The following is a 25,982-nucleotide window of genomic DNA, read 5'->3' as shown; positions in this document are numbered from 1 at the left end:
CTTCAGAAACATCAAAAGCAGCTGCCACATGCAGACCCTGGCTGCAGCCAATTAAAAACTCAATGCATCAGCCTCCTGCTGAGAAACTTGTCCCAGACCTCATAAAAACCAGGAGTGATGTTTCTCTAAATCATGCACACAGAAAAAGAGAATGGCTGAGGCTGGAGGGAAACTCTGGAGGTCATCTGGTCCACCCCTCTTCATCAAGCAGGGCCACACACAGTGAGCTGCCAAGAACATCTGCTTTGAACCATCTCCAGGGATGGAGACTCAACAAGCCCTCTGAGCAATCTGAGACAGGGCTCAGTCATCCTCACAGTAAAAACCCCAATGTTTCCACACCTTCGGTCTCATGTTTCAGCTTGTGCCCGTTGCTCCTCTCACCTCCCTGAGCCTCCTGGTGACACTCCTCCTAAGGCAGCCTGGGATGCCACAGGATGTCCCTCTTTTACCACAAAGGCTCATGGCTAGTTGGTGTTCACCTTGTTGGACACGAGTCCAGACTGTCCTGCAGACACCCCTGCAGCCCTTCTGGTTCCTGGGGTTGTTCCTCCCCACGTGCAGTACTTTCCATACTTATCCTTGTGGAATTGCATGAGGCTCCTGCCAGTCCATTGCCCCAGCCTGCCAGGGACTCCCTGGGTGGCACCACGACCCTCTGGGGTACCAGCCACATGTCCCAGTTTGGTGCCATCAGCAGAGCTGCCGAGGAACAGACTGTCCCACCACCCAGACCATTAATGAGTGTGCTGAAGAGCACTGCACCCAGTGCTGACCCCCGGGGTACAGTGATGGTTTCTGGCTCCAGCTGGGCTTTGAGCCACTGATAAGGACCCTGTTCAATCCTCCTCACTGTGTGCTCAACCAGCCCCTGCTCCTTTATTTTCTCCAAGAATCTTAAGGGACACATTTTCAAACGCCCTTCTGAAGTCTAGAGAGACAATATCCTTTGCTTTCTCTTTATCTACCATGACTTCTTTTTCCACAGGAAAAAAAAGATGTGCCAGCTGTAAGTAGGGACCAAAGATCCTTGAAAACAATTGACAAATCAACCATCCAATTAAATTTCCAACATTTGTTCCATGAGGGCAAGCTGAGGAAAATGACCTTGTGTAGCCCAGAGAAGAGGAAGCGTGAAGGACTAGCTGGCACTAGTCTTTCAGCAGCTAAGAGGTTATCAGGAAGACACAGCCAAGGTCTTTGCTTTGGTCCAACAGCACACACATAGTGATCATGCATGGCATAACTCATTCACTTCCAAAACTTCATTCACTTATCTGAGTCCTCAAGCTTTTTTTGTTTGTTTTGCCCAAGCAACAATGCAACACAAATCTTATTTATCCACTCTACTGCCTCTGGAATGATGCCTCTCACTATACAGGAGAGAAAACTGCAACAGCAAAAAAGGTTTAAAGGGATATTATTTTTTTCCCCACCCATACATCTCCAGACACTGAAAGAGGCCAGCAGCGACAGAGTTTGCACTGCATTTTTTACTATACAATACATTAAGCATCTCCAGCCTTTATTAGTCTGAGGCAGAGGTGACAATGCCCTGCTTCTTTCCAGCAGCATAAAAGACAGAAAAAATCCACAGGGAGGAGGGACAGAGCACCATTTTCTATTGTTGACTGAATATAAATAACTGTCTGATTGACACAAAACCCCATCTTCTGACTACATCCATACACTGGAATCTTCTTTTTCAGCGACAGATAAGAGCATCACAGAATTCTATAGAGACATGGAAAGCTGAATGGCATCACAGTATTTTGCACATTTCTAAGAAGGAAATGTAAAATTACAATGCCTGATTTCTGGTAAGCCACTATACAAAAATACTATATGAGCAAGGGCTATTTTCTATTATGTCTATACAAAAGGTTATTTTACAGAAAAGCAGTGCTTCAAAAGGTAATTTTCAGATTTATGTTTGTAAAATAAGTATTTCTACATGACAACATCCTTCTAAGAACATATAATCAACTCTCTTTCTTTGTATAATGCCAAAAGCACCTGAAGGTGAATTCTGTCTGTTGCTGACCTTGTACAATCCCACCCTTACTCAGGAACACTGTGAGGAGAGGATACAGGAAATCAGGATACAAGGAATCAGCAACTCATCCAAGTCTAGACACTAGATTGAAAAAGCCAGTCTGGTTACACTGTTCACACTGCACATCACAGGAAATGAAGAAAGTGTCACACTGGCTAATTTTAAAAGTCACACTTACTAAGTAGCCCTGGATAATTTTTCAGTTTGCAATGCTAGCAGGATTTTTTTTTAAACAGATGACTTACATGCGTCATATGGAAATGTTAACGAAAACCAAAATACTAAGAATTTCAAAAAGTGGAGAAACTTTCAGAAGAAAGACAGAAGTACCAACAGGTAGATAGATAAAATCCACAGGACTCAGAATTTTGATGTTAACAGAGAACACATTGATCATTTAGCTTTAGGAGGCAAAACCCCCAAACCACTGCACAAATCCCCACCCCAAAACACCCCCCCCCAAAAAAAAACCCACCAAAACCCAAGCAAACAAAACAAAGGTCTGCTTTGACAGCAAAATTACAAAACCCCCAAACCACTGCACAAACCCCCACCCCAAAACACCCCCCCACCAAAAAACCACCAAAACCCAAGCAAACAAAACAAACAAAGGAAAGGTCTGCTCTGACAGCAAGATTTTAAGAAAAGTCTGTCAAGAGGTACAAAATTATTCTACATTTTCCACATTGTCTAAAAATAAGTCTGTCAACTGAGCATGAGTTGACAAATTTTGTCCAGCGAATGTCTTCAAGGTCAGTTGTGCCAATAATGTTTTCATATAATGTTAGCATGTTTTTATTAATAAAAAAAGGCCCAAATGACTTTTGCTAAATTGAGAATTTCTATGTATTCACAAGACAGCTGCAGTACAGTGCCTGCAAACAGGATCAGGCAATCCAAGCTGGCAGAGAACTATCAGAGCTATAACCAAGTGTTGTTTCCTCTACTGGAGATGAACACGATTCCATTCCTCACCTTGGGATTCCTGCAATTGTTCCCTAACCCATTTTAGTCTGAGTGAGCTAAGCTAACATCACAGAATTTTTGAAACATTTAAATTAACCTCGTTTATTTAAAATGAAGGGAGCTGTGCCACAAGCACTGGAGACAAGGGAAGAGCAAGAATGAAGATTTTAATTTAATCAGTTAAAATATATGGATTAAGAAACAGGGAAAATGGAACCTGAGATGGCTGACAACAATCAGCTATTACCATGCACAATCATCCAACGATCCAGTAGCTTAGTACAGTTTTCTGAAGTCAACATTTTTGTTGATATCTTATTTTAACATACTAAGAATCTCTACTCTCTTTGCTCTTCTGGCGAAATGGCATACAAATAAAGAAATAAATCACTGCAATTAAATAGCATTCAACTTCAAAGCCACTGAATGCTGAACACTTGATGGCAATAACCTTGTCAAACATCCCATCCCTACTCATGAATCAGTCTTTGTGCCCTTCTGCATACTCTGCTTTGCTAAAATGGTCTCTCTCGTGTTTGATTATCAGCTCAGTAATCCTAACCCTTTCATGATTCTCACTTCCATTCCTCTTCCCCCTTCTCCAGCACCAGCTGTGTATTTTCCACAACCTTTAGCTCATCTGGGAGGTTTTCCCTCTTATCTTTACAAATATCCTGTTATTAACCAGTAAATCAATTTCTACTTGCTGCTGCTTTTCCCTCCCTCAACCCACTTTGTCCATCCTTGCTGGCTGGCAATCATAAGATTTCCTCTGGTTATTTGTTCAGTTTCACTTTTCAAACTGTGTTCCTTATTCCTTCTTATAAACCTGCTTTACTCATCTTTTTTCCTCTCTCTTCCTCCCAACAGTCACCCTCAGTAAGAATCTTTCTCTCAGCAGCTTCCTATTCCAACTTCTGTTCTCCTTCCTACTCATCCTGCAGCATCAGCAGAAGCAGGCTGGACCATGCTCCAATTAAAAGACAAGCTTCCAAAAATCCACTTGGCCAGGATTTCAATGATTCCTGCTCCCCCTCTTCAGGAATAACAGAAAAAAAAGAGAAAGGCAAAGCACTGAGAAGTTATAAATTTTTTTAAATTAGGCTTTAGTTTTTAAACAAAATATGTAGATTTTTCACAGATTGTTACAGAAGCCCTAAACCTTGAAGTCTTTCACTTACCAAAGACACATAAACAATGAATCAGTCACATATTTAAAAGTTGCTGTAGGAATTTTTAGAATTATTTTTCCAATGTATTGTCTGTACCAATGACTGCTTTTTCATACCTTTCCCATAAAACATTTTAATACAGTAATTCTTAGTGAGAAAACAAAGGGGTTTTTACACTTGTATGCCCTAAAACACTGTTGTTTCTGCTTTTCTACAGTCTTCATTTCTTTGTATTTATCCTCCTTACAGAAGTTTCATATGTTGGATCTAAAATGCAACTATAATCAATTTCACAGAATTCTAGGTCAGTTTTCTTTAAATATTGGAATCTATTCTCTTCTTCCTTTTCCTACCACTTTTTCTGGATTTGTTAAAGCTCTCTTTATGACCCTCAGTGACATTCTTCAATTTTTACCTCTACTACTTTTGTTATGATACAACTTTTATCTTTTTATACAAGCTAAAACAGTTATTATTGCACAAAAGACAGTTCACCTGGAAAAATTAATAAACCAATCTGACTCTTCAAAGCAAAAAAAATCCCAAACCACAAAAAACCAAACCAAAACCCAGCATTCATGAGAGGAACTGTACACAAACAGCCAGAAAGAGCACATCACACTTTGAAGTGCTCTTCCTTAGAGCAGCATGGAACAAGAGGAATAAACAGAATTAGAAGCTCCAACCTGTACTGCAGTTTCCTTCACAGGCAAGAATACAACCTAAATTCCCCACTACCTGCTGAATTGTGTATTTTTGGGTACAGAATCACCCAGCACGAACAGCAGCATCGCAGAGCTCCACATCTGACTGACTGCTCCAGAATGTAACTATCAACTCTTTTCAACACAATGTGAAATTAAGGTACACAGGAAGCTTTAAATGAGTACATGAAGACACCAGAACGCTTACAAAGTGAACCACAGCCTACAGCCAAGGCTCTGCCAGGCTTCTCCAAGTAGAATTTAGGCAAAACCTTTGGTCTAAACACAGCCCTGAATCAATTCCATTTAATACACAGATGTAGATTCTTTGACAAAAGCAGTTGCTGGAACTCACCAGTGACTTTAGCAGGCATATTATATGACAAAAGCTAATTCTGCAGGGGGAAAAGAATGAAATCACTTTTTAGACATATAAAGCTGGTTTTTTTAAATGCAGAACTTCATCCCTGCCTATTTACTGCTACCGGGACAAAAAGCCCAATGACTAACTCAACGCCATTAAACCACAGGTAAGTATCCCTTCAGCTTGTCACAATATAAGAGCTCAAACTTTTAATTTGCTTTTATGTGTAATAACCCATAAGAGATGTTCCAAAAACATCTGCACTGGGGATATCTGGAAAAACATAATTGTTTTATTCATCTTAAAGCAGCAATAGCAAAATACTAATTAAGATAAAACTTGGCAGCTCAGTATGAGTTAGGGCCAAAAAAAACAAAAAATGACATCTTTAGCCTGGACAGAGCAGCATGAAAATATTTCAGCAAGTAGTTTATATTACTTTTTCTGATCTAATGTATCTGACAGTTTCAGTCATTGTTGAGACCTGAAGATAAGTCAAGGGGGGAAAGTCCCAGAAATGGAATTAAAACAAACGCTCACAAAATGTAACATCCAGCTATCTCTATAACAATAACAGTAATAACAACAACATTAGAAGGCAAAAGAAAAGAGGCTTGAAGATGCTACAGTAAATTTATCTACCTGCCTTAAATTTGGGTGCAGGCAAGGCTCAGTCTTGGCAATGAGAAACTGGCAAAAGACAACTGAAATACACACTGTGACTCGTGTTAAAAGACTTCTGTAGACATGGCAGGAGATGATAAATCTGCCACAGCCTTCAGTACAACAAGCAGAAAAAAGTTTCAAGGCTGTTTCACATGAACCTTCCCAGCTGGAGTAAGGCTGAATGCTGAAAGGAAGGATTTACAGCCAAGCAGTTTGCATAAAACTCAGTTTTTTTACCCCAATATACTGAAAATTATGCTACACGTGTACTTTAAAAACAAGCAAATGAACAAACCCAATTTTGCCCCCACAGACACTTATCAGCTTATTATAAAACTCTCTTGGGTAAGCTTAGGCCGTATTTCAGAATTGAATGTACTAATTAAAATAAGGACTTGAAGCAGCTTAGCAAGGTTTTCTTTCATCAGTTTGTTCAAGTATTCATTTCAATTCTAGCCTACCTTGCAAAAAACCAAGTCTGATTTACTCCTGCCTGAAGACCCAGTGACATGCTAGAAGGAACCAAGAAGAATGATGGTCACAATTATCTGCTTTTTCTCTCCACATTCAAGTGAGAAGCAGCTGAGTGCGTCAAGAGCTGCCACCTCAACTACCCCTCCTAATGGAGATCCCATTCCTGATGCTCAATGCAAACACATACTACAGACTGAATAATCAAAGCCCTCTTCCCCATTTTTAGGTTAAAGTTCAACTGGAAAGTCTAAAGCAATACTCTTGAGATTCAGATCTTGCTTCTTCCCTCCCCTCTGGATGCAGACTTGCAATGCAAAATAAATACAATCTCCTGTATACACTGGATCTGTTCTTTCCAAATACCAAGAGGGTGATTCCCACCCCCCATTTCATCATGGAAATCTTACTCAACACCAAATTCTATAGCCAAAACCAGATAATATGGCCAAAACCAGAATGAAAACAATCTATGAAAGAGTGCTATATAAGGTGTCTAGAAATAATTTTAGATAGTTCACAGATGTCCCAGTTCAATTGTATGTCCAGGGCAGCAGCACTTGAGTTGAGCCTTACTTACAAAACTGATTATTTCCAAGTGCTTGCTCATTTCATCTCTTAAGGAGAAAGGACTCCCTTCACATGGCTAGAAAATTCCATCTTTACAGTCTTGTCCTTTCTGCAGGCATCTGCCTAAACAAAGCTTTAAAACAACTCCTTTATTGTCAAGGGTTTAGTCCAAATGTGACTTCAAATACAAGCCGGAGGAATACTGTGCCAAACTAAAAGCCCTTAATAAAAAATATGTATATTCAAAACTTCTAATGACATCCTGCTCCCCCTCCACTTCTTTTTTTTTTTTTTTCCTTTGGATCATTCAAGAAAGGTGCTGGTCTGGTTCTCAACAAATGAATTTCTACATGTGACACCCAAGGACACTCATAATTGTGTTATCTATGTGATACTCCTCTGTGACAAACTAGATTCCAAGTACCACTAAGGCAACATCACTGAAAGGTCCCTACTCCTACTAATGTTTTCCAGCACATGACAACCACATGTAATCAATTCACTGAGAAGCAAAAAACATTTGTCTGGGAGATTTAAAAGAAAGAAAGTATAATCTGTGCTTTCCTTCCAAAGACACAGACATGTAATCTTCTTTCTGATAAACTGGTTTCCTGGTTTAACTGTTTTCATGGCTTCCATTGCTCCCCAGTTCCTATCCAGGTGAAGATTAAAGTTTTAAGAGTAATTGCACTGTAGTTGGAAAACTGGCCAAAGTTCCTGAAGAGACTGATTGAGTGGGAAACTTATGAAAGGGGTGAGGGGAGAAAGACACTTTTTAATCCTGATTTTTTTCATCAGTCTAGTTCAGCCACCCAAAAGAGCAACAACATGAACAAAAATGACAAAAAGGGGGAGAGACACATCTCAAGGAACACTGCTTGATAAGATTTTTCAGGGTATTTTTAAGAACTTCATTATATACATTTTACTACATAAAAAGCTTTGAAAATGAACACTTGCACAGAAACTCCTTTCTGGACAAGACAAAGATAAACCTGATATTAATATTGTGACTATTTTCTACTACTTGCTGTCAACTTCCTCACAAGGAGATAATTCCCATTTTACAGAATTGCCTATAGAAAGCTGTAGGATTTTCATACACTGCATAAACGTTACCAACTGTTTACATAAACTATAATTTAAATAAACTGGTTTTATGAGAAGTATCTGACTATAGGTAGAATCTCTACTACTAGACATATTTTCTCAACTTAAATCAAGAAATTGTTTTAACTGGTAAAAGAGCATATGCTAATAAATTTTAATTAGCAACTCACCTTCAACATAATACTGAGAAGCTGAACACAACCCTTTTTTCAGTCCACTCTGAATAGCACCAAACAGTCATAAACACACTGAGAATTTTGGACACTGGATCATTCCAAACCATACTATCATTTTTACCTTGTTGATTACTAGCTCACTAACACTGAACAACCTACCTGTTAAAAAGGAGGAGTAACATAAAATATGCTCTACTGAGATGCAGGACTAGGGAGGACTGTGAAAACATCTGGAACTACTTGGGGAACAAAACAACAACCACATAAATAGAGGACACTTTCACATGAGATCCACACTGTCTTCTTTCTCTTCACTCCTACTGCATGCAGTAAGTATGCCAGGATCAACAATGTGCTCCTGATTCTGCCTATAACAACTCAGCTGCCATTAAAGCAGACAAAAAAATAGGGATTTTGCACATTTTGCAGGGTCTTAACTGGAAACAAGTGAAATATTTAACTAGCACTCAGTCAAATGTGATTTTGGACTTAGCACACCTCTGTGCATTTGAGCTGCTTGAAGGAATGCTGATTAAAGGTTTTCGCACATCATTAAAGAACAGCATGTTTTCTGTAGCTTTATAAATAACACATTTCCAAAAAGCATTTAAGCTGATAGGACAGAACGTAATATTAATGTTTGCTAGAAGTGAAGGAGAATGGGCAAAAAAATGAAGCATTTTACCAGCCCATTTACATGTGGATAAATTAAAAAAAAAAACCCAACCCAACATACAGTGTTGGTATCAGCTCTGACATACTAACAGGGCAGGATCATACACCCCCTTCAAATGAGTTTATTGGTGTAATATTTTCCACAAAACATGAATTCCTGCACAAGACATGCTTCAGACTTTGGAGATACAACTTTCTCCTTTCTCTTGGAGATCTGTATTTCTGGAAGTCGTTTAACTTGAGCAGTAGGTACATAAGTTTTCCTGAGATTCTAGGAGTTATCCTGTAAGACAGCACCAGCCTAAAGAAAGCAGCAAGGGGGAAAAAAAAAAAAAAAAAAAAAAAGGCAGCATTTTTTAATGATTTTTGAGAACCATCCCCTATTCCCTGCAAAACCACAGAGATTAGATAAATCAGAAAATGTGAAAAATACAAAATGCACTTTCTGCTAGTTAGAGTATACATGAAAGAGTGGAGCAGGCTTGTACTTATTGGGTATAAAACATTTGTTTTATAAATGTTGTTTGCTGAAAAACCCTTATTTTCCCAGAAACTGAGGGGTAGAAAAGAAGGTTGCTAAGACAAGTAGGCCTAGATCTTATTTCCCCCTGGTGAGAAGAGATCAGATAAACTTCCTTCTTCCACACATGCTCACAGGAACACAATTCCACTGCAGAGAACCACCTCTCTTCCTTGAATTCTAGGCAGAAGCAGAGAAGCTACACAACTTCACTTTTACCATGCTGCAGAGGCAAAGTCAACCTGTGAAAAGAAAAGCACTTTCCTCTACAGCTTTGACAGCTATTACAAGGGGAAAAAACCCAACACAATAAAATAAAAAAAAAACACATTAAATACCTGAACTGTCATCAGGACTTTGAGACAGTAACAGAACACCCTGTACCACTCTCTCTAACAGAAAACAAAACAGGTCCCAACACTACAGTCACAGTTGGCTGCAGATTCAAAGATAAAACTGTAAAATGATGACACTTTTTCAAAGGTTCTCGTAACTCTGAGAAACCTTTTGTTACCTCAGGTTTCAGACACTGAAACTGCAGTTTGATTTTGCAGCAAGCCAGTTTCCATGGGAGCACAATTCTGACTGACAGCAAGCCTACAGTCTTTGCTGGGAGCCCAGTGAGTCTGAAGAAAACTGAAGGAGAGCTCAGTCTAAGACAGAATACACCATGTGAAACTCCATATACAAGTTGTCAGGAAAAGGTGTCATTGATAGGAAAAGAAGTATGAGGTAAAGCAGGGAAAAAAAAATCCAGAATGAAGCTTTGGCAGAGATACCGAGGAGTGTCACGTTACAAAAAAAATGCTAAAAGAATGAAAACTGGCAAAGAAACATTTAAAAACCATTCAGGTGTATTGACACTCAAAATGTTGTTTGCTGAAAAACCCTTATTTTCCCAGAAACTGAGGGGTAGAAAAGAAGGTTGCTAAGACAAGTAGGCCTAGATCTTATTTCCCCCTGGTGAGAAGAGATCAGATAAACTTCCTTCTTCCACACATGCTCACAGGAACACAATTCCACTGCAGAGAACCACCTCTCTTCCTTGAATTCTAGGCAGAAGCAGAGAAGCTACACAACTTCACTTTTACCATGCTGCAGAGGCAAAGTCAACCTGTGAAAAGAAAAGCACTTTCCTCTACAGCTTTGACAGCTATTACAAGGGGAAAAAACCCAACACAATAAAATAAAAAAAAATCACATTAAATACCTGAACTGTCATCAGGACTTTGAGACAGTAACAGAACAGGTTACCCTGTACCACTCCCTCTACAGAAAACAAAACAGGTCCCAACACTACAGTCACAGTTGGCTGCAGATTCAAAGATAAAACTGTAAAATGATGACACTTTTTCAAAGGTTCTCGTAACTCTGAGAAACCTTTTGTTACCTCAGGTTTCAGACACTGAAACTGCAGTTTGATTTTGCAGCAAGCCAGTTTCCATGGGAGCAGAATTCTGACTGACAGCAAGCCTACAGTCTTTGCTGGGAGCCCAGTGAGTCTGAAGAAAACTGAAGGAGAGCTCAGTCTAAGACAGAATACACCATGTGAAACTCCATATACAAGTTGTCAGGAAAAGGTGTCATTGATAGGAAAAGAAGTATGAGGTAAAGCAGGGAAAAAAAAATCCAGAATGAAGCTTTGGCAGAGATACCGAGGAGTGTCACGTTACAAAAAAAATGCTAAAAGAATGAAAACTGGCAAAGAAACATTTAAAAACCATTCAGGTGTATTGACACTCAAACTGGAAGTAAAATGCTGGTACTGAAGAGACCAGCAAAACCCAAAACTATATTCAATATTCTATATTCAATAACCAACGAACAGAATATACTGTCTTTATCATAGTAAATACAGTAACAGGAGCTTGACTTACAAATTTTAACAGCCAAAATGAGAGCAAAAAATGCAGGAAGTTTGCTTATTAACTAAAGCTGTATCTGAAGGTGAAACAAAGAAGAATACAAGATATTAGGAATACAAGATATTTCTCCTTAGAAAACCTCCCTAATGTATTCCCAGGGGAAAAAACCACAGGCGACAGCTATTTTCCTGACTGATACAAGCTTTACAAAACAAATTCTTCTAACAGCAGTCATGAAATCCAGCCAAAATTTGTCTTTTTTAAGAATACAGATGAAAATGCAGGACAAATAGCAGCTCAAGATAAATTTCATCCAGAAACTAGAGATGGCAGCAAAGTCTCAAGCTAGCATCTGAGTGTAAGAGGAAAAGTTAAATGAAAAGGAAAGTTCTGAGTAATTCTTACAGCTTTGTCCAAACGGTAAACATTACAAGTTGTTTTTTTTTTTTCTTTTTTCAAACAGTGACCAAAAAAATGAAACCTATCAGTAAGAACAGCTACAAATCACTGCAAGGCTCTATTTTTAAATGCAAAAACTTCACAGATCAATTTTTAGCACATCTGAGAAAAAGAATTTTAAAGCAGCTTTCAGCAAAATACACGTTTAAATTCTAACATGCATCAATATTCTCACAAGTCACCGCTGATTTCTGAATGTTCCAGCCATACATCTGAAACCACATTTCAGGAAGGTATTATTCTTACACTCTTCCTTGTCTTTGCAACTTTAACAAATACTGAGAAGCTGGATATAGCCTGGGTTTTGAGAAAAGAATTGCCCAAATCAGTTTCCTGGAACACTTTAAATTTTTAAAACATACATTAGCAATATGAAGAACTAAGTCCCATTGTGAAATATAATGAACATTCAGGGAAAGAATCACAGAACTCTCACAGAGTGACCCCACCCTTCCGCTTAACTGCATCCCTGAGAATAATTTCAGATCATACTTCTGACTTTGCTGTTTAACACAACACCTAAAGTATCCTGGATATCGAAAAGCACCATCTCAAGAGACATTGTAGCTCACCAGCATGGAAAATACCCAAATCAACAGTTGTGCCGTGGATTTTGCCTCGCTACGACCTGGGACACGTTCTCAGAACTTGTCAGTCCATGCCACTGCATCATCAGTGCTTGGAGCAATCCTCCCGAAATCAGGACACTCCAATTAAAATCCTTCCCTAGCACACACTGCCTGTGAAAGCACTCACCAGGCTAGAAGATAAAAGAATCAAAGGTATTCTTAACAATCCCAGCTGATGTTTTATTGGAACCATTTAAAAATGACCAGATCCACTAAGAAGGGAAATGAAGCATCCATGATGATCATTTTCACAAAGCAAAAATCTGATTCCCAGCCCCTGTTCTGAGCAAATTTTAAGTATTTCAAACACACAACACAAAACAACTCTACAGTCAGCAATCTATTTGAAAATACCTCTTATCAACACGAAAAACAGACAACTTCAACTTTTGAAAACTTCAAACCAAGAATTCAAGTAAGAAGATTCATCTGCAAGAGCTGAGGAAGTATCCTCAAAGTGTATCTCAATGGCAGCTATGAAGTTTTGAATACTTTACAATTACAAGTGCCTGCAGCTGATAAAAAAATTGACACACTTGAGATCTAAGATTAGGGAAAGAACTTCTGATATTTTAAGCACCCTGTTTACTTTATGCTTTTAAAGATAATTGAACCTTAAGGGCTGAACATCCGAGAAACTCGGCCAACAGATAACTGCTTTTTCCAGAAAGGAAAAAGTAAGGAAAATAATCTTGATCTAATAGCTCTAACTGAGCAAAACAGTTCTGTCTGACCTTCAGTTCTGAAAGCACCTTTTGTTCCCATCATGTCTGTAGTGCTGAAGGTCTGAAATGAAGATATTTGCAGTAACACACTAAGAAAGAGGTTACTTCTAGTTTGGGGGTTGTAGAAAGGTAAACAGTTTTCTGTAAATGGAAGTTGGTACTTTTCAATCTAAACTCAATCTAGATGCACTAACACAGAACTTTTCCTAAAAAGACCTGAAACAAAAACCCAAACAAACAAACTCCCCCAAAAAACAAATAGACAGAAAGGCAGAAGTCAATACAATACATTTTACATTTAAGTTTAGAGCAAAACAAAATCTGAAAATAGGTGCCTCGGGAAAACTTTGGTTTTGAATTTCTTGAATATTCCTAAATATGCTATCAGAGCTTTTACACACAATCACACCAGAAACAGAAGTAACAGATTTGGTTTCTATAAAGATTAGAATTACTCCCAAACATCAAAGCATGCCTGCTGTTCAGAGCACACTCAACTGTGAACATTTTAAGTTCTGAAGGACCCAACAAGGCACGTGCACATTTGAAGAACATCACCATGTCAGAAGCTAATATGCTTCAAAGAATTAATTCAAATATTCAACAAATAAAAATCCCAGACTCAGTTGCCTTCCTAATTTTAATTGGCTGTGTCACCAATTAAAATCCTGAATGAAGTGAGGTCCTGATGTAAAGTTAGTACTTAGTTTTAATTACAGGGAATAGGAATATGTGTATAGGAAGAAGGAAAAAACAAATTAAGACCATAAAAACAACTTTTTTTTTTTTTTTTTTTTTTGGTGTGTGTGTTAATAATTGCATGTTAATTTGGAACGTTTCCTTTCCCCTCAAAAAAAGTCATCTGTTTCCCTTTTTTCTTGCCCTTTCCTTACCATTGTCTGGATTATTGTAGAAAAGGGTTTGGAAGCTAACTTCCTGATTATACACAAAAAGCCAAACATACTTTAAAAAAAAACCCTAACAGAGCATTTTATGATATGATCATAGTAATTCACTGTTGCCAAAGGTGAGAAGAGGGGAGAGGTACCTGCACCCTTTATCTCTGTCCGTCCCTGAGTCTCCTACCTTGAGTGAGCCCTGACTGCACTGCAGGTCTGGTTAAGCCAGGGAAAACAGCAGAAAAACCACCCAGCAAGTGAGCATTTCTGTAGTGCACCTGGCTCACACAGACCAGGTGAATGTGGGAGTTGGCACAGGGGAAGTGTGCATCACTCAGGGCACATAAATGGAGCAAGATCTCCGAGAGCAACGCCTCCTTCTTCCAGCAGCAGCAAACTTAAGTCAGCTCCTGCTGCCAGGATGCCCTTGCACACTCCTCACACAGGGCACGAAGAGGAGAAAGGGTACCACTGCCATGTTTACACAACCTCCAGCACAGCTACAACTTGTCACAGCTCTCCTCCACGAATTATGGTATACTTGCTGGGGCTGTAGGATCACAAAGGTGCAGGATTTCACCTCAATTCCCACCCTGGCTCCTGCTCTGCATGCAGCCAGACCAGTGCTGAGCAGACAGGTCTCCTCTCTAAACCCCTCCAAACACAACCTCTCTGCTGCTGCTGCATTCAAGTTCAACCCTGGCAAACATAAAGAGCTCCACAAAGCTCTTTTCTAGGAAAAATTACTAGTTTGGATCACTATTCTTGTAGAAAAGATCCTATCACTTAATACATAATTCCATAAATTGTTTGTCATCTTCACAGGCCACCCTCACTCCCACCTCCTCTATCATCTCCTAACCAGAAGGAGGGGGGTGGAGGAGTGGTTTGAGGAAGGGAGATAAGATTACCTCACTTGCTTCTTCACCATCCCTTCCATTTACAGGTGTATTGATCCCTCTAATTGAGTGTAAATGAGTGCTTTCCCACAGTTCAGAACTGTTCCCCTCTGTTCAGTATCAGAAGCAACATCTGGAGCCAAAAAAAAGGAGAAAGTGGGCAGCTGACAACTCCATTTGGATTATCAGCATTTCGCTGGAGCAGTGTGCAAGTAAAGCAGTAACACACTCCTTCGGCTGCCTTCTCTAAGCTGGAACATCAAGGACACAACCAAAGGCTTCACTCGTAGACCCGAAATGAAAGTGGAAGAAAAAAGAAGATAGAGGAACATGCCTAAGTTCCGACATGGTCAGGACAAGCTGAACTTTCTTTTAGAAGTTCTTTAGATTTTTTTAGGGTTTTTTTTTTCCCTTTTGGTTTTGGTGGTGTTATGTCTACTTCACAGACCCACACAACGAGACACCTAGAAAAAGATTTCATGGAATATCTTAAAGACTGTACCTGAGAAGCCTCAACCTCTCTACAGTTAAGACTTCCTTCCTTACTCCTAGTGATCTCTGGATCAAAAATACCCAACAGTCAACTACCTTCCAAACTCTGGTAACTGAATTTATATGAAGTCACAAGTTACCCTAGAATAACGTGTTCCTAGGAAAGGCACACTTTGAAATTCTAAGGGTTTCTTAATCTCAGCTGCAGCAGAACTGACACGTTGATAAGATAAAACTAGTTTTGCAACTTGCCTTAAAGTGCTTCCAAACAACTGAACAGAACACATTCTGAACCACTGTAAATGCCTGTACACCCCAGCTTTTACTTCTAAAAAAATTGTTCAGAGGAAAGTTTTGTACAACTTTCTTAGTTCACATATCCTAGGAAATTTACTCAAATACTACGAATAACTGCTTATGTCCACATAATCCAGAAAAGAAAATGGAGATGTTAGTTAAAAATGAAATCAGAGTAGCTGCAAGCAGTGACCTCCCACTGGGTAGCCAAAGAAACAGGTGAAGGAGCCAAGTAAAAATCTATTCAACCAAATGCTACTTAGACTCCCTGGTGGAAGGCAAATATTCATAATTTCTTAAACAGACAATGAACTTTGTGAGTTTGTAAGAACTATGCATCAACGATTAATGTGTTCAGGTGCTGAAAACATGTTCTAACTACTGACTTCTGAAAAAGCTAAGTCAATACAGGTAAAAGGGAGCTTAAATATCCAGTAACACAAAGGTAACTGAAATGCCACAGATTTGCTGTGCACTGCTGTTTCCAACAAGGGCAGCATTCCTTGCACCAACAGACATTTCCCACGGAACACTGAACCCATTCTGAATGCAGCACAAGTTTATGAAGAGAAGGTACTAATCTGACACACAAAACACAGTTCAGTTTACAGCTATGCTGAACTCAAGGCACTCTCTTCCCATGCTTTAGATGCCTTATCAAGGTATCCTCTTACACACTTATCTGATGTAGGCAAAGAACGATGAAAGTTTCTTGGGGTTCTTTTGGTGGGAAGAGCTGATTACAACACTATCTTAAGAGGTAAGTCGAAGATTTTTAACAGGTAGGGATGACAGTTCTGGCCATGCTGATAGTCATGCTGCATATTAAAAAAAAAAAGTACTCCCTTCATTCATGAGAGTTATTTTTATCAACTCCACAATTCGGCATGAAATACCTACTTATAACAACCACTCATTTCTGGAGTCATCATTCTTTAGATGACACATTTAATATGACTACAAGTTTCTGAGAAGTGATCTTTGGAAACATCATACTGAGGTTAATAATGCTTGATTACCTTTCATAGTAGTGACATCTGTATAAAACATTGTAAAAAAGCACAGTGTATCAGACAGAGGGCTAAGTAGGTGAGTGGCTGTTGACATAAAATGTGTCTCTCTTCTTCCCCTAAGACTTCTTTATCCTAGAGTATTTTATCTTAAGTACTATGTTTGAATTGAAATTCAGAAGATTGAATCAAGAATCACTTGGGTCCTGGAGCCTGGCCCCCATTTTTCTGAAGCTTCATACTATTTTAATAAAAAGATCAAACTCCTAACTTAACAAATCTTCAAGTCAAGGTCACTTTTTTCATCCCACAACTTCTCACAGACATCTGATCCAGAATCTCAGTAGTGAATTGGTCTACAATCTTCAAACTTTCAGGCTGAAATTACACAGGACTAGTCTGCTCAGATCTGCTCATTTTCAAGGCTTCCTTTTCTTGGGTGTTTAAACACAAACATATTTGCAAAGCCCCTGCACAATCTTTCTCACCTTGTATTTTCCCACATAAAGTTCCTCCAAACTCCCCTCTTAAGCAATCCTCAACTTCCCAATCACTACAGCTCTCTTGTTCACATCACAAGAATCACAGAATCACTTATGTTTGAAAAACACCCCCAAGATCATCAGCTCCAACCTCTGACCGATCACCACCCTGTCAACTCAGCCATGGATGGCACTGAGTGCCACATCCCGTCATCTCATAAACAGCTCCAGGGATGGTGACTCCTCCACCCCCCTGGGCAGCTCATTCCAATGCTTAGCAACCCTTTCCATGAAGGAATTCTTCCTCCAGAGAGAGGTACACAAGAGTGCTGCTGGTTATCAATATTAGAAAAAGCTGTACAAATAGAGAGTAGTGATTGAAATGTTGTACTCTGCAACCAGGTTTGTTCATTCTATTCTGTGTTCAGCTGCTTCTCTTAAGTAGGCAGAGCCTCCTAAGCAGAAAGAGGTCACTGCTACAGCTAAAATGCATAGCAGAATAACTTAGCTAAGTATATACTCTAGCAATTATACTTAAAAATAATCAACCACTATTTTCCTGAAGAAATGCACATTACGACCTCATGCTTAAATCCATTATTTATTATAATCTGTTTCTCTTACATATTGTAACAGAGACAACAGCCAAGAATGTTTTATTAGCAGAGAGTTTCAAACAGCACTATAAAACTCAAAAGCCAAACTAGACAAATCAGTTGCCTTATCCCAAAGAAGTTCCCTTCCCTTCCCCCCTTTACAAACAGTGAGTTCATACTACAGTTGTTTCACATATCCATTTGATTTGTCACTAAGTACACCCATCAGTTGTTTGCATTGGTTTTACAGGAAATGCAAAGGTCTCAACAGTGTACTAGAGTAAAAGTACGTTTGAGAGTCAACAGCATTCTAATTCCTCTAAGTGAAAATGGAGGCAATAACGAAAAACAATACCACTGAAACCATCAAATAGTTTTGTTACCACAATAATTACAATTATTAAAAGTTTTAAGTATTTCTTGGACAAGGAATCCACGAGCTCTGTCATCCTTTTACTGAACACCCCCCAGACTGAGGCATAAATCTAAAGCACCTCCAACTCCAGGTAAGAGCTCAGGCTGGAATTGCAACCACCACCCCTGACTTCAGTGGGCTAGAAGCCTTCAAATTTTAATGAAAAAAACCCAACCAAACAAATAAACCCTGTCCCACGACTCTGCATCCTCAGCTCACATCTGTGGTGTTCCAGCGGTGCTGGCAGTCTGGAAAGAGAAGGAAGAAGGGAGCAATGCCTGCTGGCTCTTGCCCTTTAACTACTCTTTACCAGATGGAAGAGCCCAAGCAGAGAGATTCATCCCATCACAGAGCAAAGAGGGATGAAAACAAACTAAAATCCTCACACATGCAGTGCAGAAGAGGATTAGCCTTAACCAAGATTTCAGAGAATGTCCTGCAAGCTCTGACAGCATTAGCACCAAACATCATGGTATCCTTGGGTACTGGAAATGCCAACAACTGCACTACTACATACCCAGTGATGGCACACGCAGCCCACAAACAGAATTAAAAAATGACAAAAATGTACAGTTTAAGTGACTTTTGATACCATAGGATGGATCAGGCTGGAAGGGACCACCGTGGGTCATCTGGTCCCACTTCCCTGCTCAAGCAGGGTCATCCCACAGCACCTGGCAAAGGACTGTGTCCAGATGGTTCTGGAATAGATCCAGTGAGGGAGACTCCACGCCTTCTCTGGACAATCAGATCCAGTGCTCAGTCACTGCACAGGAAAGAAATTCTTCCTCATGTTCAGGTGGAACTTCTGTGCATCAATGTCTCCTGTCCCATTGCCCATGGAGCAGAGCCGGGTCCATCCCCTGCCCCTCCCTGCAGGCACTGACACACAGGGATGGGGGCCCCTCTCTGCCCTCTCTTCTCGAGGCTGGACAGGCCCAGCTCCCTCACCCTGTCCTCAGTGAGACGCTGCAGTCCCTCCATCATCTTTGTCACCCTCCCCTGGATCAGCTCCAGGTGCTCCATGTTTCTCCTGTCCTGAGGAGCCCAGAACTCCAGGTGATCCTCACCAGGGCTCAGCAGAGGGACAGGATCCCCTCCTTCCAGCTGCCAGCCATGGTCTTCCTAATGCACCCCAGGATTAATGACTTCAATTGTGACCAAAGCCCTTCTAAACACAAATAAGTGACTATCATCTTTATCCCATTGTATTTACAACTTAAACATTTGGAGAAATTTAAAGTAAGTCCTACTGTTAGAAAGGTCAGACGATCTTTATGGTTCTCCTCTAATGCTAACATAAACTGATATGGATCTTAAGAGCTACAGAAACGTAAAACCAGGTAATTTAAAATAAAGTCCTTGCAGAACAAGGCTCTATCATAAAAACCTTGCCTCACTCTTCTAGATTCAACACCTACTGAAGACAAGCACTCTCTCTCTGGCATAAAGAAAACTCCTGCTATGTGTATGTGGAGCTCCTATGATAGAACAGACTGCACCTTGGATGAGTAGCCAACAAGTTTCAATTTTACACCTGCTATGTTTTATACACTACTCAAAGCATTTTGAATGAAAATTCTAATAAAAAATAAACAAGTACACTTAGCACTACTATCTGCGAGCTGTCAATCAAACACATGGTCTGATCCACATAGGAACAGCCTTAAAGATTTTAGACTGTGTACTTCTCAACCAATACACAGGGACATTCTCTTCAAAGTCACCTGGAAGCAAGTTAGAAAAAAAAATGGCACATTTGTATTTTTCATCACTATCGCTTATCCTGAGATGTGTTAACACATTTTTGAAGGCTAATAAAGAAACCCTCAATTTATTTCTTTCTGAAGAATGTTTACGTCAGCCAAGTTGAAGAGACTGTAACCTCAAACATAACAAGTCTGGTTAAGTAAAAATACATGACTAATGTTAGTGTCATAAATGCCACTTAAAGAAGTTCAATGAGAAATTTGGATTGTTATTCCAATTTGTATTTTCATATAGCTTTCAGCAATGGAAAGGTATACTGGAAATATATGCAAAATAAGATTTCCCCTAACATTTTTTTCTAATGAAAACATGAACTACAATTTCTCTCTAGCCCTCCTGGCCTTTCCTTCCACCCACACCCCTTAAAAATGAAAAATGCAGACTTGCAGAACTTAAACACACTAAATGTCACACAATAAACAGTTTATCATTGTCATTCCCATCAATTCATTCATATACTATTACCCTGTAATTGTTCCTCACCAAAAGCTATTATTGCTGCATTTACTCAAAGTCAGTCTTATCAGTTTATTGTATTTAGAAGTGTTTAAAGCTTATCCTAAAGATCAGAATATGCCTCAACAAATTGGACTGTCTACTGTCAGCCAAGAAAGTATCTCCTTTCTCTGGTAAATTGTATGAGAACTTTGCCTAAACACTCAAAACATTTTACAGGCAAAGACCTTTTTCCACACCCTTTATGAAAATACCTTTTACTACACTTAGTGACAGTGGTAACTACCTATTTAGGAAGATAAATTACACATTTTAGTATTTCATGTGTCCGAAATGCAAATGAGAGCCAGATGTGCTAGTTGCAAGAACTAAATCACTGCATCAATCAATAACAAATCCCAGGGACATGCAGACATTTAGTGTATGTTTCACTGAAAGATGTTTGGTCAGATGCATATGTAGCAATTCAAAGCAGATTTACAGCAGCTTTCCTGAAGTTTCCTATGGACAGGCAAGGTGGTACCCAGAGTCTTTAAGCTAAATAAAGATGCTGAACCTCTGGTCCCTTGGAATTTACCTGCGTAGCATTGCAAAGAAACAGGAACACCACTCATAAATTGTACATGAAAGCTGTGTATTTATATTTTAAATGTTTGGGTATTTTTAGAGGATGGACTTGACACCTGTGTGGAAAAACCTGAGTAATCACAACCAGCTATCAGCCCTTCACACCACCACTGCTGCTATTTTCAGTGATACACCCTGTTTTTGCTTCAGTGTTCCTGGCATCATCCTGCTGCTGTGATTCAATATTTATCTGTTAGATCTAGTTACATCACAACACTCTCTACACTACCTAAATCTCGTGTGGAACTTCTGCAGCTAACACCTAATCCACCGGTTTTGAGCTCTCCCTTCGAAATTCTCCAGCCACAGAACAAAAAGTCAGCGGAGATGTGCAAACATCTGGCTCCCTGTGAATCGATCATCCATCCTCTGAAAGGGTGTGCGGTCACGCATAAGCACTGCACCTTCCTCCTAATGGCAATCGGGCAGGCATAAATCCGAGTGTGAACTGCAGTGGTTAGCATAAAACCACTTGTGAAAGGAGTGTGCCAAAAATCGTATTCAAAACACCTTTAACAACAAGAGTTCTGCTCCTACAGAAGCTCCTCAACAGCATCAAGTTAAAGCTATCATTTACCATTTATGATGGCAAACAAGGCCCTTGGAGCTTAGTATTTTTAAAAGTTGTGTTAGCAGCAAGGTGGTAGTGTCTTGTGAAACGACACAACTGAGTGCTGAAACTTCTGCTGACAACAAAGCCACCTGCTATGTCCAAGACCAGCATTTCAGTATAATCCCGAGAAAAGATTAATTCTGGAATATTTTTAGCCCTGGCCTTGAAAGCAGACAGCACTCCATATACACTGAAAAGCATCAGGGTGGAGAGCGGGCAAGAGAATACATGCAGGAAACATTCTTTGTTTATAACCAAAACACGGTCAATTATTCTCATAAAATCCATTGTCACGAAGAAAAAACTCCAAGCACACTGAACAGTGTCACTACTAAGGCTTGCAGAGCAATCTCAGCTTTGGAATCAGGCACACAGAAAATTAGGCAGTCTCAGTATCACTGTATCTTTCCTGTCCTTTTTGCAACACAGGCACAACTACAGAAAATACATGAAAGACGGTGAAGAAATAAAGAATGGATTTCAAAACTGAGCAGTCACGGAAATATGGGGGCAGGGGAGAATGGAGTTCAGGTTTAATTCTTTATCACCATCTGATTTGGGGGAGTCTCTGCATATTCTTGGTGACTCGAATTGTCGTTTTCATCCAGCAGCGGTAACCCGAAACAGCAGCTGGGGAACGCCAGCCACTGCCTCAACTCCCAGGTTTCACACAAGCCTCGAGCATCGGTTTAACAGCAGTTGCATAATAAGACTCAAAAGGCCAAGCACTCCTCCTGCCTTGTACATCTCCATTTCCACGAACCGGAGTGACGGATCTGAACGAGAACCGAGCACTATCAGAGCGCCACTACCAAGCTGGTTATTATGCAGCAAAGAAGAGGAAAACCCAACACCTGGCGCACAAATATGCAGACACCCAGCGAATAGGTGGATCTAGGGAGAGCTATCTTCCCTCTCCCTTCCCCAAGAGGCAATCCTTGATGGGTGTGCCAGGAATGGGATATCGGGGGGGAGGAGGAGAAAAGGGGTGGGAAGTGGTTGCCGCTTGCTGCAGCCAGGCTGAGCGATGGCGAGGTGGTTAATCATGGTGGCTGAGGAAACATGGGGTCACTTCTCCCCCTTCCGCCTCCCGTGTGACGAGGACGGTGGGCACCGGCCGCGGGGGGGACCCGGACCCGGCACGGACCCGCCGGCGGCGACTCAGGTGGGTCCCGGGCGGAGCATCCCCGTGCCCGGTGCGGGCGGGGGGCGCGGGGCAGCGCTCCCCCGCCCAGCCCTGCCCTGCCCGCTCCCCGCCGCACTCACTTGCCGATCACCTCGCAGAGCTCGTACACGTCCTCGAACAGCACGTCGTCGTCGGCCATGGTCCGGGCGGGGGGGCTCAGCCCGAGAGGCGGCGGCCCCGGGGACGCCCGGCTCCCCCGCCGCTCAGCGCCCACCGCCACCACGGTAAATCCCGGCCGCTCCCAGCGCCGCCCGCCCGCCCGGGGCTCCCGCGGCCGCGCCGGGACTCCCCGCTCCTGCCGCTCCTCCTCCGCCTCCTGCCGCGGCCGCCGCCGTGGTGCCGCTCGCTGTTATCGCTCCGCGGCCCCTCTCGCCCTTATCGCCTTTATCGGCCCCATCGGCCCCGCGGCAGGCACCGGGGGGTCCCGCCGCGCACCCGCCTTCGAACGAGCCGGGCTGTGCCAGTAAAGAACCTCTGCGCGAGCCGGGCTCGTTCGGCTTTGTCCGCTGCTTTATTTTTCACTCAGTGTTTTCCAGCGGGACGTCAGTGTTTTGTGCAGCACGGTCTGGACCGCCTTTGCTGTTGGGAAAGCCGCTCCTGATCCCTGAAAGCAGCGAATTCAGCCTGCGGAGCGCGGCTCCCGCTGCCGCCTCACGCCTCAGCCCGAGCGCGCCGCCGTGCCTGCCCAGCCATTGTCCCCGGCCCAACGCGGTGCACCTGCCTGCTTGCACAAGGTTTTTGAAAACTTGGGTGGTTTTGTGGAAGATAGCAAAGCTCTCTTGAAGGATTTAGTCAGGAGCTCCTGCGGTTTACAAAAAGTGTGTGTTTCTGGCAAGGTGCGTTAGCACACGTGCGACTTCCCAAAGCTCGTTAGCAGAGGTAAATTATGGAGTTGTTCCCCAGACAGAGAAAAAAAAACTGTCAGAGTGGAAATATCTGATGAAATGGTTTAAAGGTTGCCTTTGGAACATAGAACTGGCAACACTTTACCTTGCTCCTGTCCCCAGACAAATTTAAAAGGGAAAAAAAAATCAAGAAAAAATAGTGAAAATAATTACATCTAATTAATTATGTCCAATAATAACATCACTGCACAGTGCTGTCTTAAGGGTGAGAGACATTCCTGTGGGTCTGTGCTCCATCCCATACAAACCTTTTAAAAATATTTAAACCACCATCTGCTCTTTGGACTGCAAACAAAAAGCTGATATATTTAAACTGTTCTCTAAATTTCACACAGCTAAACGTGGGCATCCATTTTTTTCTTTTTGCAGGCCCACAAAGCTGAGTCCCACACAGGTCACTAAGAATTTTTAGAATATGGGTGAGTGTTCACTTTATGCTCTGAGCTGAAGTTGTCTGCAAAGCCATCGTGAGAAGTTAACATAAAAATAAAAAAGTGCACAAGGAAGAAAACTGCGGGTGATGGATCTCCTCCTGAGCTTTGGCTGCTCCAGCAGCATCACCTGAGGTGTTGCCTTCCTCTGGATGCTGAGTGCTTGGTGTCACACCAGGCCACATTGCCCAAGTGTGACAGCTTAAACTGAATAAAAGTTTACCGGGCATAATAAATGGGGGCCTTTGTGCCAAAATAGTGTAACAGAGCAAACCCTTTAAGAACTTCAGAGGACACCTGGGCTGGTTTTGGGAATAGGCATCACATGAACGTGGCTTTCTGCTAAAGGACATGATCCAGGTTGGGGATCAGTTGTGGGAAGGAAGGATGTTCCTGAGAAGGAAGTTGGAAGACATGGAACAAAAATGGGCTTTTGCTGAAGGGAGGTGATCCATTCCCTGGCACCCAGGGAATGCCAGTAGGCATCTGGCTTACTTGAGGGGTCCTGCTGCCTTCCAGGAAGGAGGGTAGTGACTGCATTTTTTTTTGTTTATTTATTTGTTTTTTAGGGCTTTTTTTCCCATCCTTGAGCAAAGAATGCCTTGTTGGAGCAGCCCTAGTATTCACTAGGCTCACAAGAAGCAAGGTGGATCTACCAAACCTGTCAGCTGTCCACGCTCAGTGCAGGGGGAGGGTGAACATGGGTGCTGCCTCCCCTTTGAATTGCGTGAAAAAAATCTGTCTGAAGCAGGATTTGTGTGTAGATCTGGATCATAAAGAGTTGCATAGTGAGCCAGCAAACGCAGCAAGGATACCACTGCATCAGCAGTTACTGGAACAATTGAGAACTGTGCTGTAACTCTTGAATGGGCTTAGGAAAATAGGAGCATTAGTCTGCCAGCAGCCAGGACCCAGCAGCATCATAATCCAAGCAAAGCATTTACAGGTGTGTTTGTGAGCAGACATTCCAGCCACAAGTTCAAAAGTAGTCATCCCCTTTCATAAGCAAGCATTCTTGATTTTCACCCATGTATCCAGTGCGGATCCTTATAGATTCTGGGATTAAATTAATAATTCTGAAATATGTATTTGTGTACACACAAAAAGTGTGTAACCGTAATGTTTGACATAGGAGCAGAAGAAACTTTGCACTTGAGACCTGAAATTATTTACTGGTAAGGTAGTGGTCTGAAAACAAAGCAGTTATTTCAGAGCTGGGAGAGGGACTTTTTGATCAGGAAAGAGCAAGAGAAGGACACTGAGTGTTCACATGAGGAAATGCCCTAGAGCCCCTGGTAGCCTTCCCCAAAGCACTGCATGTGTTGGAGCTGCTTGTCTGCCAGATTCTGGACAGGCTGGTTAAGGTTGTGTATGTTTAGGTTAATCAGTTTTGCATTCAAAAAATGCTAAGGAGTAGTTGAGTGTGGGCTTGGACACTAGAAAACTTATTTCTTAAAATTTTTTGGGATTTTCATGTTTTATTCACCTGGAGTTGTTCTCAGAGTTCACACATACAGTCTGCACATACAGCGTGAACCACAGGGCAGGTAAGTTGTTCAAAAGTGGATTTTGGAACAGTAGTTATCAGTTATCCAGAGAGCCTTTACGGTGTTTTCATTTAAAAGTTTGATGTAAAAGGTACATGATGATGAAGAACAAGAAATTTCAGTGGTTTGACAGTGTTCTGTTACCCCACAGATGTAGGAAGCACCAAATCCTGTTCCTCAGATTCCAATTATAACAGGAATTCCAATTATAACAGGTTCCTGGGGGCTT

The 25,982-nt window shown here is 41.3% G+C and overlaps 1 protein-coding gene across 4 annotated transcripts in view; it reads right to left on the bottom strand.

Annotated features, from left to right (window-relative positions):
* Positions 1 to 23,045, bottom strand: part of CASK (calcium/calmodulin dependent serine protein kinase) — a 188,704-nt gene extending 165,659 nt beyond the window's left edge. For all 4 annotated transcript variants that reach the window (XM_041487852.1, XM_041487854.1, XM_041487853.1 and 1 more), the window contains exon 1: positions 22,951 to 23,045. In XM_041487852.1, the coding sequence (XP_041343786.1) occupies positions 22,951 to 23,009 (59 nt within the window). In that variant the 5' untranslated portion in view covers positions 23,010 to 23,045. The remainder of the gene's footprint in view (positions 1 to 22,950) is intronic.
* Between the last annotated feature and the right edge of the window lie 2,937 nt (positions 23,046 to 25,982).

The sequence above is a fragment of the Pyrgilauda ruficollis genome, unplaced genomic scaffold (genome assembly GCF_017590135.1).
Source record: "Pyrgilauda ruficollis isolate IOZ18807 unplaced genomic scaffold, ASM1759013v1 scaffold85, whole genome shotgun sequence".
NCBI lineage: Eukaryota > Metazoa > Chordata > Aves > Passeriformes > Passeridae > Pyrgilauda > Pyrgilauda ruficollis.
Note: the sequence above shows the minus strand (reverse complement) of the source record. Positions and strands in the feature narration are given on the sequence as shown.